The 19898-nt window shown below is 39.8% G+C and overlaps 1 protein-coding gene across 1 annotated transcript in view; it reads left to right on the forward strand.

Annotated features, from left to right (window-relative positions):
- The window catches only part of LOC140482656 (WD repeat-containing protein 64-like), a 133852-nt gene that overhangs the window by 42670 nt on the left and 71284 nt on the right, over positions 1-19898 (forward strand). The window contains exons 7-11 of the mRNA XM_072580159.1: positions 1539-1753; positions 6495-6635; positions 12419-12498; positions 15420-15559; positions 17327-17450. Of these exons, the coding sequence (XP_072436260.1) occupies positions 1539-1753; positions 6495-6635; positions 12419-12498; positions 15420-15559; positions 17327-17450 (700 nt within the window). The remainder of the gene's footprint in view (positions 1-1538; positions 1754-6494; positions 6636-12418; positions 12499-15419; positions 15560-17326; positions 17451-19898) is intronic.

Here is a 19898-nt window from a genome sequence, read left to right on the forward strand (position 1 = left end):
AAAGGCATCAGAGTAATCACGATATATGTGAGTAGGGTCTGGATGAGTAGAGAGAGGATGGAGTCAAGGTAGGAGGAAATGAATTCAATGGAGCAGGAACAGGCTGATATGGTGGGCCTACTAGGGCAGTCTGGTTTGTGGATTTGGGGAAGGAGGTAGAAGTGGGCTCTCCAGAATTGGGAAACTATAAGGTAGGAGGCGGAGGGGAGGGGAGGTGGGGTGCGGGGTGATTTAAGATCTCTGGAGGGAATGAGATTGGTGACAATCTTGGAAACAGTTGCTTGATGTTCGGATGTGGGGGCATGGTCGAGGGGGAAGTAAGAAAACATGTTGAAGAATTGACATTGAGACTCCATGAGGTAAAGATAAATGCACCAGACTACAATGGCACCATCTTTGTTGATGGGTTTGTATTAATTTATGTTGCCTACACACCCTTCCTACCAACTGAACCAGAATCAAGCTTAGGAAGGCATGAAGAACATTGTTGATATAAAGTAATCATCTAAATATCTCTTGTAGATTTCAGTACATTTCAGGATATTATCTTTTGCTTAGCTAACAGATTGCCTTCTGTCCTTGCCCATGCAAAGCAATTAACTATGTTTTTCTAATTATTTATGTACTGGAGATATGGAGTGTATTTCTGCAGGTTTCTCTGGTTTGTCTGCCATAACATTAATGGGGGGGGGCTGATGAAAACCTGCTGTTTACTTAGTCTTCTGCATTTCCAAGGGTTTTCCATTAAAGTCATGATAAATAAACATCAGAGAACTGAAAATAATCACATTCTAACAATATTGCAATCCTGATAAATGTGCATTATTGGGGACATTCGCATGATCAAAATCTGGCCATCTGATATCAGTGTCCACTCTGAATAATATGGCAGGTTTTGAGTGTGTCAAAATCAAATTAGACATAACCTTCTTTGGCAGACTAGGCCTACAGGCCTGAGGAGTTAATAGTCCACCCTTACCAAAACAAATGTCACAATCTTTATCACTTCCCCCCACGTCCCGACAATCATTTTTGTTATCACTATCATTAGGTTATGTTTCCCTCCTGAAAAATGTCTCTAGGCTACGCCAGATCACATACAAACGACTGTGATATCCTGTTTCTAGCCCCATGTTTACAACAGAAATATTGGCTACATTCACTTCCGTAACATTGCTCCCATCTTTCCCTGCATCATCTCATCAGTTTCAGAAATTCACTTGCCCGAGCAAGACTCTGCTATGTAGGCCATGTATGAAGTACCACTCACTTCCCACTCCTGTCCTCCTTGATATACTTTGTCTGTCCATACCTTTAAGTTTAAAATTCTCATTCTTATATTTAAATCTGTTGTTTATTTTACGTAGTCGCTTGTACAAAACATTTGTGAAATTATATGCATGAAGATCTCTTGTGCATTTTATTAAGCAAGATAAACATAATTTTAACACATTTGTCAAATGCTAAATTGTTCTTTTCCACTTCTTTAGAAATATACAAACTGACAGCTTTGAACTGATGTTTACATTTTTCAACAGACTAATTTTTTGACTCTTAAACCTATGAAAAACATTATGCTCTGTGTCTGTACGGTAACCCTACCTGAGTATAGGGATGAAGATTGCATGCTAATTGGTGATGATGATGGCTTTTTGAATCGAATAATTGTGGGAAGTGATGATCTCAACTTCCAGAAATCCATGGAAAGTGATGCTTTGCGATCCCAGGCCTTGGATCCACGCCTTCTTCGTCGGTAGGTTGGCACATATATTTGGATAGCTTTCATTTGTCTGAAGTGTTGGTTTAGTTGCTGGCAATTGCGAAATCTCTGAAAGAGTCAAAGTTTTTTTGTGCAGCATCTGTAGTGTTGATTATAAATCCATGTTACAACATATAATTCATCAGCATGGATTCAAGCCTGACAAACCTCATTGAATTTTTTTGAAGAGGTGAGTTAGGTAGTGGACAGGTTAATGCCTATGGATGTTGTGTGTATGGATTTCCAGAATGTATTTAATAAAGTCCCACATAAGAGACTGTTAACTAAGGGAGAAGCCCGTGGAATTAAGGACAAATGACTGATGTGGCTGGGAAATTGGTTGTGTGGCAGGTGACAGAAAGTCGGGATAATGGTATGTACTGAAATTGACAGGATGTGACTTATGGTGTTCTGTAAGGATCTGTATAAAGGCCTCAATTAGTCATCTTATTTATTTACAAATGGGATAATGGCATAGAACATCATATATCCAAATTTGCTGATGATACAAAGTTACATGGCATCGTAGACAGTGCAGATGATAGAATAAAATTACAAAGGGATATTGATAGACAAACTGGATGGACAGAACTGGCAGATGGAGTTCAATGTAAACAAATAGGAGGTATTCCATTTTGGACAGAGAAAAGATAGATCAGGGTACTTTATAGAGAGCATGAAGTTAAGTGCAGTGGATGTCCAAAGAGAATTAGGGGTTCAAATGCGCAGATCTTTAAAATGTTACAAAGAGATGCAGAAAATAATCAAGAAAGCTAATGGAAAGCTAGCCTTTATAAAGTCATAAAGTTGTACAGCATGGAAACAGACTCTTTGGCCCAACCAGGTTTCCGAAACTGAACTGAACCATTTTGCCCCAAATCTTTTCTATCCATACATCTGTCGAAATGTCTTTTAAATGTTGTAACTGAAGTTGTCTCTACCACTTCCTCTGGCACCTCATTTCATATACTCACTGCCCTCTGTGTGAAAAAAGTTGTCCCTTAGGTCCTTTTGTATCTAGACAACTGGAGTACGAGGATGCAGAGGTTATCCTGCAGTTATACCAAACCTTGGTTAGACCTTAAACTTAACTATGAGCAGATCTATGCACCACAGCTGAGGAAGGATGTATTAGCTTTGGAGAGAGTACATTACAGGTTTATAAGAATAATATCTGGACTTCAGGGGTTATGTTATGAAGGTAGCTTATACAAATTAGGCTTGTTTTCTCAAGAATTTAAAAGGCTAATGGATGATCTGATCAAAAATTTCAAGATATCAACATGAAAGTACAGGTTAAATAAAGGTAAATTATTCCCACTGTTTGGGGACCCTAGGACTAATGGCATCATCTGAGAATTAGGGCACTCTGACGATGCTGCTCCTTTCACAAGGTTGTGTTGTCCTTGTTTTTTATTCAGGAGGTTGTAAAAAGACAGGTTCCAAAATGTCTGGGCATGGATGGGTTTTAGATTAGATTCCCTACAGTGTAGAAACAGGCCCTTCGGCCCAACAAGGCCACACCAACCCTCCGAAGAGTAAACCACCCAGACCCATTTCCCTCTCACTAATGCACCTAACACTATGGGCAATTTAGCATGGCCAGTTCACCTGACCTGCACATCTTTGGACAGTGGGAGGAAACTGGAGCACCCGGAGGAAACCCAAGTAGACACGGGGAGAATGTGCAAACTCCACACAGACAGTTACCCGAGGCTGGAATCGAACCTGGGGCCCTGGTGTTGTGAGGCAGCAGTGCTAACCACTGAGCCACCATGCCGCCCTAGGGCTGCTTTGACTATAGCTAACAGATACTGCCTCAGGAAAAAAGCTTTCAAGCTTTTAAAACAAACACTTGTACAACAAAAGGGGAGTGGCCAGTTCCCCCAGCTCAGCTTTACTCTAGTTTGGTTTAGTTTTAGCAGTAGTGTTGTGAAACTGCTGGACCCAAAGAAGCAGGTCCATGCTGGTACTCTCTCTCTCTCCCTGACATTTCTCTCCTGTAAAACCCTGTGTTTGATTTTTCCTTTTGCCAAGGGGTGTTCATGAGGATTGTTGCAAGTATTAGGAACAGCATCCTTAAGTTGGGATAATCTATTGGGTTTTTGGATAGGTTAAGTTATTCTGTATTCTGTTCTCTTTTATTTGTGTTTAATCAGGTAATCTTGTAAATAAATTCTGTTTTGTTTAAATGTAAGTGACTTGACCAGTAGCATCTCCCCTGGAATATCTGTGTTACACCTGCTTAAAACAAACTAGCAAAGTTAGGGTCTGGGCTCCTTTCTTGAAATGTTTTGAGGGGGCCCGGCCTGGTCCATAATAGGCCAGACTGTGAATGGACAATGTTAGGAAGCACTTCTACTGTGAAAGTACACAATGGCATGATGGATTAATTATTATTTTTAAATCTGACAAAGATAAACTTTGTTTAAGCAAAGCTTTTAAGGGATATGGGCCAAAGGCAGGAATACGGAAGAAGGCCACATTGAATAGTAAAACAGGTTTGAGGGGCTGAATGGCCTACTCTGCCACATCCAGTTGTGAATGATGATGGACAATTAAATAACTTACTGGAGGAGGAGGCTCCACAAGTATCCCATCCTCAATGATGGACGAGCTCAAGACAGCAGTGCAAAACATAAGGATAAAGCAGTTACAACAATTTTCAGCCTGAAGTGCTAAGTGGATGATCCATTTCGGCCTCCTCCAGTGGTCCCCAACATCTCAGTTACCAGCATGTGATATCAAGAAATGGTTGGAGGCAGTGGAGAGTGCAAAGGCTATTGGCCTTGACAATATACCAGCAATTGTACTGAAAGCGTGTGCTCCAGAATTTGATGCTCCCCTAACCAATCCCTTTCTGTACAGTTACAACACTGGCATCAATCCAATGATGTGGTAAATTGCCAAGGTGTATTCTGAATACAAAAAGCAAGACAAATCCAACCCTGCCAATTTCTGGTCTACTCTCAACTATCACTAAAGTGATGGATTGTGTCATCAACAGTACTTTTGAGCAACCACATGTTCAGCAACAACCTGCTCACTGAAGCCCAGTTTGAATTCTGCTCGGGCAACTCAGCTCCCGACCTTATTCCAAGCTGACATCGCTGCAGAGTTCCACATGGTAGTGCCCTTGGCCAAACCATTTTCAGCTGCTGCATAAATGACCTTCTCTCCATCATAATGTCAGAAGTGGGAATGTTTGTTGATGATCGCACAGTGTTCAGCACCATTCGCAACTCCTCAGATACTGAAGCAATCCATGTTCAAATGCAACAAGATTAAGATAATATCCAAGCTTCAGCTGACAAATGGCAAGAAAGATTCACACCACACAAATGCCAGGTAATAACCATCTGCAATACGACACAATCTAACCACTCCCACCCCCCTCCCCACCCCTTCATATTCAGTGTTGTTACCATCACTGAATTCCCTGCTATCAACATCCTTGGGGTTACCATTGAGCAGAAAGTCAACTGGGCTTGCTACATAAATACAAGAGCAGGTCAGAGGCTAGGAATATTGTGGTGAATAATTCACCTTCTTGTGACTCAAAGTCTGTTTACCATCCGCAAGGCACAAGTCAGGATTGTGATGGAATACTCCCCACTTGACTGGATGGTGCAGCTACAACAACACTCAAGAAGCTTGACACTACGTACCATATCCACAAGCTTCCACTCCCTCCACCATTGAAGCTCAGGTGCAGCAGAGCATATCTACAAGATGCACTGCAGAAATTCACTAATGATCTTTTGACAGCACCTTCCAAACAAGAGGAAATTCCATTCAGAAGGACAAGAGCAGCAGATAAATGGGAATATCACCCCCTGCAAATTGCTCTCCAAGCCACTCACCATTTGGAAATAAATTCCTTCAAAACCCTCGAATTCCTCCCTTGTAGAAATTTTGGGTCAACTTATAAGCACATGGACTGTGGTGGTTCAAGAAGGCAATTCGCCACTGCTTTCTCAAGGGCAGCTGGGAATGGACAATAAATGCTGGCCAACCAGTGAAGCCCAGCACCCATGATTCAATTAGAAATAGTCAGTTTACACATAACACAATGACCAGAAAATCTACTTTCATGCTATATTTTGAAGACTAATATTGGCATGGATATCAGGAAAAGCTACCATAAAATCGTTACAGTGAGGAAACAGGCCATTTGGCCCAACAAATCCATGCTGACCTTCTGAAGAGTAACCCACCCAGACTGCATTTCCCATGACTAACACAACTAACCTACACATCCCTGAATACAATGGGCAATTTAGCTTGGCCAATTCACCTAACCTGCATACCTTTGTGACTGTGGAAGGAGGCCAGAGCACATCCATGCAGACACAGGGAGAATGTGCAGACTTGACACAGACAGTCACCTGATGCTGGAATTGAACCCAGGTCCCTGGCGCTATCCACTGGGTCATGATGCCACTCCAGGGTCTTCTTTAAGACAATTACATGCTTTATATCCACCTGGGAGGGCAGGTGCAACTTTGGTTTAATATATTATCCAAGACATGACACCTGCGAATCAACTGCAGCTGGACTGGACTGTTTTACACAGGAGCTTCTGAGGTAGAACTTAAATCTTCTGATTAAGCCACATGCTTAAAGTAACTGTCTGATTGCTAAGATAAACAAAAGTGTCATCATCATAAATTTAAAGAACACAACTTTTCTAAATTGCATAGTGTCCTTCAGTTATATATTTTTTCTTTTCCAGCCCCATTCTACGTCGGAAACTGCACAATGGCTGGGTATTGAGAGTGAAGTACTTTGCACATTTGAACTGTTTCGCGTGCTGTTCTCCAGACAGCGTGCATTCACTGGTCCTGGATGACATACGCAAGCTTGGAGACTGTCAGTGAGTTACAAGCATTTATGCACAAAGCTGTAAATTTAATCCTTTGTGGAATTATGTAACTGTACTTTCTATTGAAATGTGTTGACAGCTGCCAAACTATGGCCATAGATGTGACTTTCTTATCAGAGTTAAGCCTGTTTTGTGATCCCATTTTGTAATATGTCAAGATTTTTCAGAAATACATCTGAATATGTCAGGATAAGAGGCACTAATTCAACACCCTCTTTGGCCATTATTCTCTTTTTGAATTAATGTGTCCCGTGGTCTGGCTAAAGCAGTCAGACCCTAGCACTGGAAGTATGATTTTTCTGCAGCAGCCCACACCACTTTCTGATAGCCTGATGCATGCCAGTTGTTTTTATTTCTTTGGGATAGCACTTGAAGACTTGAAAATGATGCTGAAATTCCATTGAAGGGCCTTACATGATCAATGTTTTTGGCAAATTCTGTTTACAAAACGGATGCCACTGCTCAGATTGCATATCGGGCCTCAATTGCCAAAGCTAATGCGAATTTAATCAGGATAATGCTGCTGTTCAAAGAAATATTAGCATCTATTCAGGTGGGATCTTGCATAAAAGAAAAACTCAATGGGTGCAAATTTATGCAAGTCGAGAGTGTGGTGCTGGAAAAGCACAGCACGTCAGGCAGCATCCGAGAAGCAGGAAAATAGACATTTGGGGCAAAAGCCCTTCAAAGGGCTTTCGCCCGAAAGGTCGATTTTCCTGCTCCTCGGATACTGCCTGACCTGCTGTGCTTTTCAGCACCACATACTCCACTCTAATCTCCAGCATCTGCACTCCTCACTTTCGGCAAGGTTATGCAACTTAATGTCTTTCACTTTTTTTTTTGGAATGTCAATAGACAATATAGACAATAGACAATAGGTGCAGGAGTAGGCCATTCTGCCCTTCGAGCCAGCACCACCATTTATTATGATCATGGCTGATCATCCTCAATCAGTATCCTGTTCCTGCCTTATCCCCATAACCCTTGATTCCACTATCCTTAAGAGCTCTATCCAACTCTTTCTTGAAAGTATCCAGAGACTTGGCCTCCACAGCCTTCTGGGGCAGAGCATTCCACACACCCACCACTCTCTGGGTGAAGAAGTTTCTGCTCAACTCTGTTCTAAGTGGCCTACTCCTTATTTTTAAACTGTGTCCTGTATCCTCTGGTTTGGGACTCACCCATTAGCAGAAACATGCTTCCTGCCTCCAGAGTGTCCAATCCTTTAATAATCTTATACGTCTCAATCAGATCCCCTCTCAGCCTTCTAAACTCAAGCGTATACAAGCCCAGTCGCTCCAAGCTTTCAGCGTAAGATAGTCCCGCCATTCTGGGAATTGATCTCGTGAACCTACACTGCACTCCCTCAATAACCAGAATGTCTTTCCTCAAATATGGATCAATCCATGGATCAGAAGAAAATTTGCTGGAAGTAAAGGAATAAACATCTGCCCATATTTTGGATATCAGAAATTTGAATTTATTGTTTTTGTCTTGCATAATGACAATGCCCTTTTTCAAGTCGCTTGAAACATTTGAAAAATCTGTGTATTTGGATGTACTGAGATCATAAAAGGTACCGCATGAATGCAAGTACTTTTTAAATTCTCAAATTGTATTGTAATAGCTTGAATTCTTTTCCTAGATAAGGCAAAAATTCTCAGAACTGACACACAATGGCCTAATAATTATAAGTATTTTGTTTTAAAAGTATTTTTGTAGAAGACCTTTTGTGCAGTAATATTGTTTATGTACAGAGTTTCTGACTTATTACCCATCTCCTGATTTAGTAGATGGTGAGATTAGCACATCCTAAGATCAGATCATTGATCGATCAGTTGTAAATTTAAAACTAACCTTTTTATGTATTGTAGTTACTGCATTAAATTTTAATCTGTGTGAACCATTTTCTTCCTCATGTTGTAGATATTGATTTGTATTCATTCATTGATTTTTGGTGGGATTTTTCAATTCTTCATGCATAGTTACTTCCTCAATTCCATTGTGTCTTGAAAAGCTTTCAAAACTGGACAATTTGGGCTTCAGGGTCATGTAGCTTCAATGATTCTGTCTTGTTCTGCAGCTTCTGAAGAAGGTATCCCAGATGTTGACACCACAGAGAGCAAACTAATTGATGTTGCTTGTGTCCCCAGCTGCAGCTGAAGCCTGTGGTATTGAAATTTAGGGACATGGTAACCTTGACAAGTAGACATGCTATAAGACCTCCTTTGTGTTGGCATTTTTGGACCAATGCATGTCTTTGTTCCTGCAGCAACTCCTCTTGATGTTGTTTGAGATTCAATAGTAGTTCCTGCAATATTCATGTCTCTCCTAATCACCCTGCAGCCAGTGAAAATAGTAAAGTACAGCTGCAGCTAAAAAAAGTCTGATTTTTAAAAATATATTTTGTATGTATATATGAGCTATGAAAGACTCCACAAATCCAGTTAAAGCAGACAGTAAAAGTGCTGGAAAGTCCCCATAACTATTCAAAGACTTGCTTTAAAAGGGTTTGGTATCCCACTTAAAACTGTTTTAGCCTATTCTCTTAATATTTGCATAATATTTTTATTGATGGGCTTAAGAATGGTCAAATTAAACTCTCCCAGATATTACTCTCTGAAAAGGCTGCTAACACAGGTGGGTGTACAAAAAAAAACAAACCTACTACCAATTGCAACATCGGTTTCAACTGAGGCCCCTGGCAACTGTGTTAGCCGTAATAAGGAAAACCATTATTACAGGCATTGTCCATGTTTATATTTGAACCAACAAGGTAACTTATGAAAATGTACAATGGCACTCCATTCTGTTATGAAAAGTACAAGCAGTCTATGGCTTCCCTGGTTATCATATCACATTCCCCTCAATCCTTAATGCCAAATATTGCTCACTACTTCTCCCTCAGCCTACCCTAATTTCCTAATTTGTGACTTTGGCCGCAACTGTTGTCCTAAGACATATGTGTGATTACTCTTTGTTTCCTCGGTCCTATCTTTGGGATATACCTCATTGTATACAATTTTTGTGCCCTTTGGAATTCCTGAAGCAGTTCACCCTTCATGACAACTCCTCCCATACATTGAAACAATCTCAAAATTCTGCTCCTTAGTGACCCTCCCAGTCTAACTCGTCCTTCTTGCTATTCACCTCACTGCTCTCAGAAAAATGAATGGTACTTTCCTGACATTGTAAGGCATGCTTAGCTAATTCCCAGCAATTATTTTTATTCTCTCTTGGGATTTAGGCATTGCTGGCATGGACAGCTTTCATTGACCATTTATAGATGACCTTGAGATAGTGGTGCTGAGTTGACTTCTGCAGTTGCTTGAGTCCATGTGCTGTAGGTCGATCTACAATGCCATTTGGGGGAGTTCCATGTTTTTGATCCAATGATACTGAAACAGCAGCAATATATTTCCAAGTTAGGATGGTGGATAGCTTTGAGCGGAACTTGCAATTGGCAGTGTTCCCACATACAGTTGGTTCTGCTATAACGTGTAGTTCCATTCCCATGCAACTCTGTGTTACAAGAAACTGTGTAATAGCATCACCATTTAAACTAATGGAGCCGGAATTGCATTATAACCAATAAAATGCTCCAAAAGTTTGTACTATCGAAACAGTATCCCCAATTTGTCAATCGGATTACAGTGAATTCACATTAACGAAACGCACATTATAGCAGAATGACCTATACCTACTCCCCTTGTCCTTCTTGGTGGCAGTGGTCATGGGTTGTAAATCTAGCTTGGTTATCTAAGTGAAGACAGAATGTTAGGATAAGAGGTGGTGTTTTCGGGATGTTATTCTGTAAGTAATGGAGTGCCACACAGATCAGTGCTTTACAGTAAATATTAATGATTCGGATGAAGGCAGTGAACATATTATTACCAAGTTTGCAGATGCCAAAAAATAGATGGGAAGGCAAGTGTTAAGGGTGACACAAAGGGTCATGGAGTGATATAATCAAGATAAGTTAGTGAACAAAAACTTAGAAGATGGAATAGGATTTTGGAAAATGTGAGGTTCTACACTTTGAGAGGAATAATAAAGGAGCTGAATATAATTTAAATGGAGAAATGCTGCAGAAAGCTATACTACAAAAGGATCTGGGGGTCTCATGCATAAATCATAAACAGTAGTACACAAGTTCCGCACATAAACAGAACAGCAAATGGAAGGTTTGTCTTTATTTCAAAGAGGATGGAATATATAAAAAGGGAAATTTTGCTCAAGCCACACAAGGCACTAGTTAAACCACACCGAGAAAACTGTGAACAGTTTGGTCCTTTTGTTGAAGGAAAAATGTACTGGCACTGGAGGAAGTCCAATGAAGGTTCACTAGGTTGATTCTGAGGGATTTTCCTATCGGGGAGGTTAATAAATTGGGCCTGAATGCATTGGTATTTAGAAGAATGAAAGACAATATTATTTAGACGTATAAAATTCTTCGGGGCTTGATGAGTAGATGCTGAGAGATTGTTTACCATTGTAGAGGGCATAATCTTGGAGTAAGAAGGCAATGATGAGAAGATATTTATTTTCCCAGAGGATAGTGCATCTACACCACAGAGTGCTACTGAGCTGTTGTTAAGTATATTTAAGGTTGTGATAGGTTTTTAATCAGTAAAGGAATCAGGAGTTACGTGTAGTTGAGGATCATCAGATCAACTATGATTCTTATTGAATGGCAGAGCAGATTCGATGGGCCAAATGGCTGACTTATTTTCTTAAATCCTATGTCTACTAAGTGAGATTATGGAAGGGAATTCCAGAACTTGGGGCCTACGTAGCTGAGGTCTGAAATGAACAATTACTGAGACCTCTGAAAGTTGTAGGGCTTAAAACAAATGATGGAACTTTTACAAATGTGGCTTTTGTGGACTGTATACCTGAAGAATGTTGTCAACAGATTGCCAAATCAGAACCAAGTACTAAAGCGGGGAATTATATGGATCTGGGAGCAGGGTTGCATCTATCCTGTGAGCTTGAAGATATAAGAAGTGAGCAGATCTGAATGAGAATGGGTGACAAGGTCTCACTCACTAACTGGAGAGCTGATAACCACCTGGCAATGCCTTTTGTTTTGGAAAAACATTCTGAATTGAGTGCCTATTAGACAGTCACACAGCTGAGTAGTAACAGGTCTTCACAGGGATCTAAGACCTTGAAGGAGTTTATCCAGTCTGCCAAGAGGTGGTTGCTAATCCAAAGGCTGTCCAGCAGTACACCACAGGGAGATGGTGGCTCCTTCCAATGCTACATCTGTCCGAAATCTCTGATGGACCCACTGATGAAGATGAATGGTGGCAGAAAGAAGGGAGAGTTTGTGAGGTAAGTGAGGTAGGGGCTGATCTTTTCTTATGCCGGGTCCTTCGATCAGGAGCTTAATGCCTTCGAACAAGGGATCGCCAGATGTAAGCCTGATGGGTTTTACTTTTTGTACTTCCTATATTCTGGATCCTCCCTGCTTTGGCACCTTAAGGTGAGCACTAATTACCTATTTAAGGACATCAATTAGCATTGAGCAGGAAATCCCACTGTGGTCTTAATTGGAATAGAGGAGAGGTCCCTCTTCTCAATTAATTAAATGCACCCCTGTCACTAACTCTGTTAAGGGGCAAAAGGAGTATTAAATATGACCCGACATGACCTTTATTATAGCATAAATATACTCAACCACAAAGCAAAACCCTTGCATTTGTTATGGCTTTGTAAATTGCATGGCAGTGCTACTCTCTGTTGACAATATTCTTTATCTCTGACTGCAGGCCAATTAGAACAGCTTCAATCCCAAGGGGTGTTAATGCATTTGATTATTGTGTGAAAGCAAATACCATTGTTACAGGAGGTAAGTTCAAAATTAAGTTTTCTTGAACATATTGGTGCACTCTTAAAAATGTGATCTAAAGAATTATGCACATTTTGTCAACTTGATCAATGTTCAGTTATGGCTTGGATTATTTGCTTAACAAAAATTTCAATCTTGCATTTATTAGGTGATTCCAAGCTTAGAAAGTACAGTGTCCTGACCTTGTTGCTGTTTGGCATTTTAAGCCCACATTTTATTTTCACCTTGTCTCTGCACATATTAAGGTGCAGAAGTGACACAGTTTTGCATAAATAAAGATGAAAAGAAGAACAAACTGCAAATGGAAATTGAAATAACAAGCTGCAATTCTCAAAATGCAAAGCTGTTATTTCACATTTGGAAAATGAAAATATCTTTTATGGGTCTGAGTAACAAGTGTGGCAAGGCTCATGTTGACATCAGGAGCAGCATATTTTGTGGTTTTCAAAAGCAGTCTGGCAAATACTGAATTGTCAATCAACAGGGATTAATATTCAGCCTCACACCTTACTAAACCCTTTAAATTAGCTCAACACTGGGGAAAAACTCAATGAGGGCACCTGAGAGACTTAAAGCAGATTCAACTCGCCACTTGCTCCAAACAAACTCCATATCTCAGGCGAGACTCTATAGAACCAGCCACGTGCACTGATATCCATGGACATGGGCACTTGGTATGTGCCACCTTCTTAGAACCCTCATGGCACATCTCTGATTAACTTTAGGATACATTTGCAAGTCCATGCTTCATCTGAGGCTGCACTGGCAGCTATCATTGTAATGCTACAGCAAGAGTTCTGTGTGCTCAGAGACACACACTCTGCTCGGGGACTGGACTCTGCTCAATTTCTTAATGCTCACTCACTCTGAATCCTTCCCAGATGCTCTCTGCATCCTGCCTTGTATTGCCTTGCATTTCCTTTGTGCACTTTGGCCCCTCAGCCAAAGATACAAAGCTCATATTGTTGCTGCCTTGCCTTGACACTTAACACAAAGCTGTGAAGCTTGTCATGATTGTCAGCAGTCCTCCATTCAGTCAAGGACAGTGGCCATTGCTCAAGGGTTTCTGACATGGTAAGTCAAGGGCAGCCTCTGATACCAGTCCAGGGCCTGCTCAGTGCAGTCAATCTGTCCACTCTATGTAAGAGGGGATCAGCTGAATATCAGGCAGCCAACCATCTGTCTTGACTCTGTGTGCCCTGTTGGGGGTTGTTTTCCTCCTGGAATGAGGAAAAAGTCAGGCATTATGGGAGATGAAACTGTGCAGCACTGGTATTACTCCTGGTGTATGTGGAGAGGTATCGAGTGAATAGGCAGCGTGGATAGCACACAGGATTAGTGGTGTTGGGGTAGGTGAGAGAAGATGTGGCATGTGATTTGGGAGTGGCTGAGCATGAGCCTTGTTAGATATGGCACAGTCACAGAGAAATAGCGAGTGTGAGATATTAGAGAGAAGATGATGTCACTTATGGCAGAGTGGAAATTGAACTGAATTAGCTTTATTGTCACAGATACTCACATGAGTATAGTGAAAAGTTTACAAGGTGCCTTCTAAGGGACATAGGTACCTATGTACTGACCTGATCTACTTCCTACAGTGCTGTGCATTCTTCCAGATGGCTGAAACTGCTCAGACCCAGGTGGCAACCTTGCACCTCGTTGGCACAATCTGGTGACACATGCCTCCACTGCTGGTTTCAGCAGAGGAAGTCCTGCATCTGCACCACTCCGTACAGCAGGACCTGAGGACTCTGCATGCATATTTTCCTGTCTGTCACAACCAAGGCAAATCTAATATGCTTATTACATTCACAATCATGTAATGTCTCAAAAAGTAATGTAAAATCAGTGATTGCAGTTGAGAAGCTCACATTCTTTACACCTGCAACATTTTGCCCAGCTCCAGCTAGTCTCCGATGCTCCCAAAGCATTCTGTCCAATAAAATGTAATGTGGTTAGTTGGCAGTACAGAACGTAAGTATTTTTGAGAGAATATGCATTTTGTTGCAGAATTTCATCATGCACTCATAAGGATAATTCGCTGGAAGTTCCAGAATAACAATATTTATATTGTGTGACACTGCCTTTGTTGTTTTGCAGCCTCAGGCCTGTTGGGTCTGATCAGTACCTTACCTGCTTCAAACAGCTGAAGAAATATGCTTTTTACTGCAGTCTTTGAGTTGTTGTGTTACTTAGAATCATGCTGACGCTGAAATTCATGTACAACATTACTCAGTTGTGTGATAGGTAGAAGGCATTCACTTTTCAGGGCAATACCTTGTCAGTACTCTCCCTTCATACAGTATCAATTTTGTTTTTCCTTTACCCTGGTATTTGTTCACATTGCCCTGATAAATGCAAAACAAAAAGCTTTGACAAAGTTTGTCTTTTTCAGCAATGTTCACTTGGATACATATTCAGTCAATGATATGTCAAGCTAACTTTTCCAATACTACTATCTTAATAACAAATTTTTGAATTGTGGTGAATCTGGACCAGAAACTGATGAAGGTCAGTGAGTGCAAGGCTGAAGAATAATCATAACTTGGTGCAAATTAGGCTACAGCCAGCAGAGGTTTAGACGAATTCAGTTTTATGAAAGCCAAAAGTGGCCCCTCAGTGAAGCAATAACTGCAATGCAAAAATACAAGAGAATCCATCAACATACTGATTTATTTATTTTTACATTAACTTGTGTACAAAGAGGCTCTTGAACTCAAAAGCACAGCTGTGGAATTGGCAGCTTAGCACCAGGTGTCCTCTTGTATATCTTACCAATGCGCAAGTTGCATGTCCTGCTGGAGAGGTGCCATCAAATAAGCAGACCACATTGGAATTTTCCTCTGTGTCCCAGCTCAAGCAGATTTTAAATTCAAGTATCTACAATTCAGAAATTTGAACTTCTCACATTTCATGTCTAGGAGAAGATAAAATTCTCCGCCTTTGGAATCCTAGTATGTTCTCCAAGCCAAAAGCATTGATATACGGCCATACCTGCATCATTACTGATGTAGTAATCAATGAAGCAGATCAACATATCATTAGCCTGTCAACTGAAGGGGTAAGTTACTATTTCATTTTATTCTCATTTTGTTTTGAATAGCTGTTGCTAAGTGTGTATTCATATTTGAGTTAGAAAATAGAATGGAAACTGTAGCATGAATATCCAGGACCCGAGAACCACATTCTCGTAAAGCACTGGAGAAGTGCCATAACGTGTGAAATATATTTTTTTGAATGAGATGTTAAACTGGGGTCTCAGCTAATCTCTCAGATGGAATGAATGGAGTTAGTGCCTCCACTCTCAGGCCACTATCTATTACTCAGCTCGCAGCATCATAATAGATAAGCCAGTCATCCAAATCATTGTTTATGGGATCTTGCTGTGTACTTGTCATGCTTCCATGCATTACAACAGTAACTATAGATCAAATTGTGTAGTGCTTTGGAATGTCAAGAAAGGCGCTATACGCATGCAAGTTATTCATTACCTGTTGCGTATGAGTTTCTGTTTTGATTTTCTGTAATGTGTACATTTATGTTTTGATCCCTTTTTATCCTTGTTTTAAGATGCTGTTTTAACTTTTAGACTTCAGTCTAATAAAGGGTGCAATTACATGAAACTCATGGCTGATTTGCTTGGAAACCACTGTTTTCACAAGTCTAACATTAGAATGTTGGAGATCATTCACTGTCATGTAGCGATGTACAATTCATAGGATCGCTCTCATCTCAAGTTGTTGGATGATTCATACATTGATGATAGCAAGCATTATTGATACAGATTGTGCTTTTCTATGATAGTCTGTTTAGTGTATACCATAAAGAACTGGATATCTTGAAGTTTATTAACAGTACTAACTATTTACATGGCTATAGCATTAAAGGCATGTACAATAGTCTGGATTCTGTGCTTACTGATAATACTTTGCAATACCGACATATAGTAGTCTGACTGATCACACTGTACTGCCTCCATTGCATAAAGAGCATGACTAAAGATACTTCAGGCACCTTTTATACTTGAACGTAACATTGTGTGATGTCATGTGAATGTCTTAAAGGTACAAGCATGTCTAATCTGGAATCTATGCTATAATTAAACAACAATTTAATGTGTTATTTGGGTCAGTGATAACTTGGACACTAATGGCTCTGGACGTCCAGTCTCTATTGATAACTGCATCCAAGTTGCATCCTTGGATTCTGGGCAGGGGTCTACAATTAGTTGAGCAGTGCATGAATGAGTAAAAGGCAAGGTTTATGGTAAGCTTGGAGTTGGGAGCTGAGTGTAGCTACAATATAAGAAGCATGGTGTGGCCTGTCTTACCTTGGAGAGCTGCATGCATCAACAAACATGCAGATTGGTGAGAAAATTGCAGGTAGACCCATAGTTAACAAAGTTATAGTGATACCAAGGGAGTCCCAGGTTGTTTCACTAAGTTGATTTAGAAATGCAAACACCTCCTGTATTTATTTTTTTTCTGTACTAAACATAACCAATTGTTGATTAAATATTTTCATGCATCACTGCTCTGCTGTACTTATTACTAGATATAGAAGCTGTTGGCTTCAAGAATCATGCACCTTTTAATACTTAAAGACTTGAAGTTCAGCATGATCCCGATTTTATATATTTTTAAAATTATTCACTACTAGTAATACGGTACTGCGTCCACCCTAGTGGGTTTGCAATGAACCACAGTGCTCTAATAATAGTATTTAGATTGGATTTTATTCTTGCACTTTATTTGTGTAAGATTACAGCCCCAAACCAAACTAAATTGGAAATGTAACTAATGTCCACTTCCTTTTCTCCTCCTCAAAGATGTTCAGGGTCTGGGATGTTCAGACACTTGCTGTGTTGCAGGTCTTCACGACAGGTGAACGTAAAGGAGATCGGCATATCAACATAATGATCTTTGATGCTAAAAATAAGAGATTAATAACTGGTAGGTTATCAAATTTTATCAACAAGTAAATACAGATGATCAATCTGACAATTGAATTATTCAGACTACTTTAGTTCATGTTTAGTTTAGAAATTATGGTGACAGGTTCCTCAGTACATACATTCTTGTCCCCAAAGCTACAATCCTATTTGGGACATTTGTCTTCTCATAAGGGAAATTACTTGAGGCAAATGGCATTTTGTTCAGGAACAAGTTTCTAACTTTACACTGTTTAGTAGGGAATTCAACTGCTTGAAATGCATATGATTGACCTCCCATTCAAATGAATTGTCAGTTTGAAAAATCAGTTTCAGTGCCTAAATGTCCAATATTAACTTGCAACATACAAGCATCTTTGAAGAAATGCAAATTATCCCTCTCGTTTCATTTTTGAGAAGATTTGCTGAATTTGCTGAATGCAAATTGGTATTAATTGTTATTCTCCAGAAAGATACTTGATGCAGGATAGAACTGCAAAACAATCATTGCACACTTCTATATTCACTTACTAAGTTGCATCTTACAAATACGCACCTCCTAGTTAGGATTCCATCCAATTTCATCCTGGATGTTCTGGGCCTCTGAGCCCTGTCCATGGCAATGGAAATCAATGCTGCGATTGGCATGCTGGTGCTGGTTGCCATGCACAAAACATTGAAACAGCACTCAGCTTAGAGAGAACAGTGATGACCCTATTTGCAAGATTGTTGGTAAGACCAATCTTGTAATGTGTGGAACTATCGGTACCCCAGTTTATATATTGAGTGATGAAGTTTGGCTGATGGTAGACAGTAGTAGAGATGTTCTCTTTGCTGATTTCTTATCTAGCATATCAAAGAAAGGAGCACATGAAGATGTGAAAGGAAATTCTTACATTCACTTGCAGGTTCAAATATAGCAAACCTATTATCTGCATATGGGAAAAAATGCAAAGGGTTGGTGTTGGGTGTCATTCCATTAAAGACATGCTCTTCATGAAGGCCAAATGTTTAAGAGCTGGGTGATCCCATCATTCATTTGGACATACACCGTGAGATTACAACTGAATTCAACTGCATAAATTGTTGAATTCATAAGCTTGATTAATAGAGATTCTCACAAAGGTAACAAATCTAGATAATTATCATATAGTCTTTTCATTAAATAACTAAATAAAACCTTGTTAAACTTGTGCAACAACTACCAGCTGTTAGGTACTGTGTTTAGGGGTTCTTCGAGAAGTATGACTGTGTTACTTCTGAGTTCCTCCTGACCAGGAGACCAGTGGGTCCAATTGCAGACTCTGGACAGTTTATTTAATCCTCCTCATCTTACCCCCCATTCTCAAGGATATTTGGATCCCACTACATCTAGTTTCAAACTTCCTCCTCAATAGGTAAAGCAGACATGTTTCAGTTTAATCCCATTTCTTTTTGTACTATGCTCTTCCTCAACATGGGACTTTTAACGTTCAGAGCAGAATGTGTGCCAGAGCTCCTGTCCAGTGGTAAAGGGATGGGTTGGAAATCTATTTTAACATCTTCTACTGTGATTATGTATGTAGACTGGGAAGATCTATTTAATATTAAGACATCAAAGGTGTGGGTATCATTGATGCTTCACATTTAAAACCACTAAAGAGTAGGAAAAATTGTTTGAAAAGCAGTAAAGTAAGTATATGGAATCTGTAAAGTTGTAGAAATAGTGGCATAGAATATTTAAACTAAGGAGGAGTGATAACATGTCAAAAAGTAATGACAACACCGTCGTTGGAATATTGGCAAAAATTTTCAACTACTGCTTGGACTATTTGAAGATTCCAACTTTTGGAAATGGCAGACCAATAGAGCCAAACCCAAGAGACAAAAGGGCTGATTCACTTTTCAGACAAGCCTTTGACTATTGTCGAGCAGTTCTGTTTGAGACAGTTAGAAGGCTGCTTAACAAATGTAGGACATCAAACATCAATTTAGAAACATCTTTGCAAGAAAATAAAACAAAGAACTGCAGATGCAAACAAAATAGAAGTTGTTGGAAAAACCCAGCAGGTTTGGCACCCCTGTGGAGAGAAAACAGAACTGAAATTTTGAAGAAGGGTTATCAGACCTGAAACGTTAGCTCTGTTTTCTTTCAACATCTTTGCAGTCTTCAAGTTGTGTACAATTAGATATTTAAAATGTATTAAGTGATTATATTTCATGATGCATATGTAGTTGTAACTATCTAAACTTTGAAAAGTTTTGTGCCTGAAGAAGTCTTAAGACATATCTAATTGTGAAAAATTAAAATGCTAATCATTGATTGATACTAAGTGTTCACTATGTGCTCATTATGTAGCCACAATGGACAAATTAAGTCCCTATTTCTATTCCATAAAATATACAAAGCAGGTATATTTTTAACAACTAGTTCTGTCCACATGGTTTAATCACTATTTTTCAATACTTTAAAAAATACTTTTCTTGTTTC

The sequence above is a fragment of the Chiloscyllium punctatum genome, chromosome 11, assembly GCF_047496795.1.
Source record: "Chiloscyllium punctatum isolate Juve2018m chromosome 11, sChiPun1.3, whole genome shotgun sequence".
Lineage (NCBI taxonomy): Eukaryota > Metazoa > Chordata > Chondrichthyes > Orectolobiformes > Hemiscylliidae > Chiloscyllium > Chiloscyllium punctatum.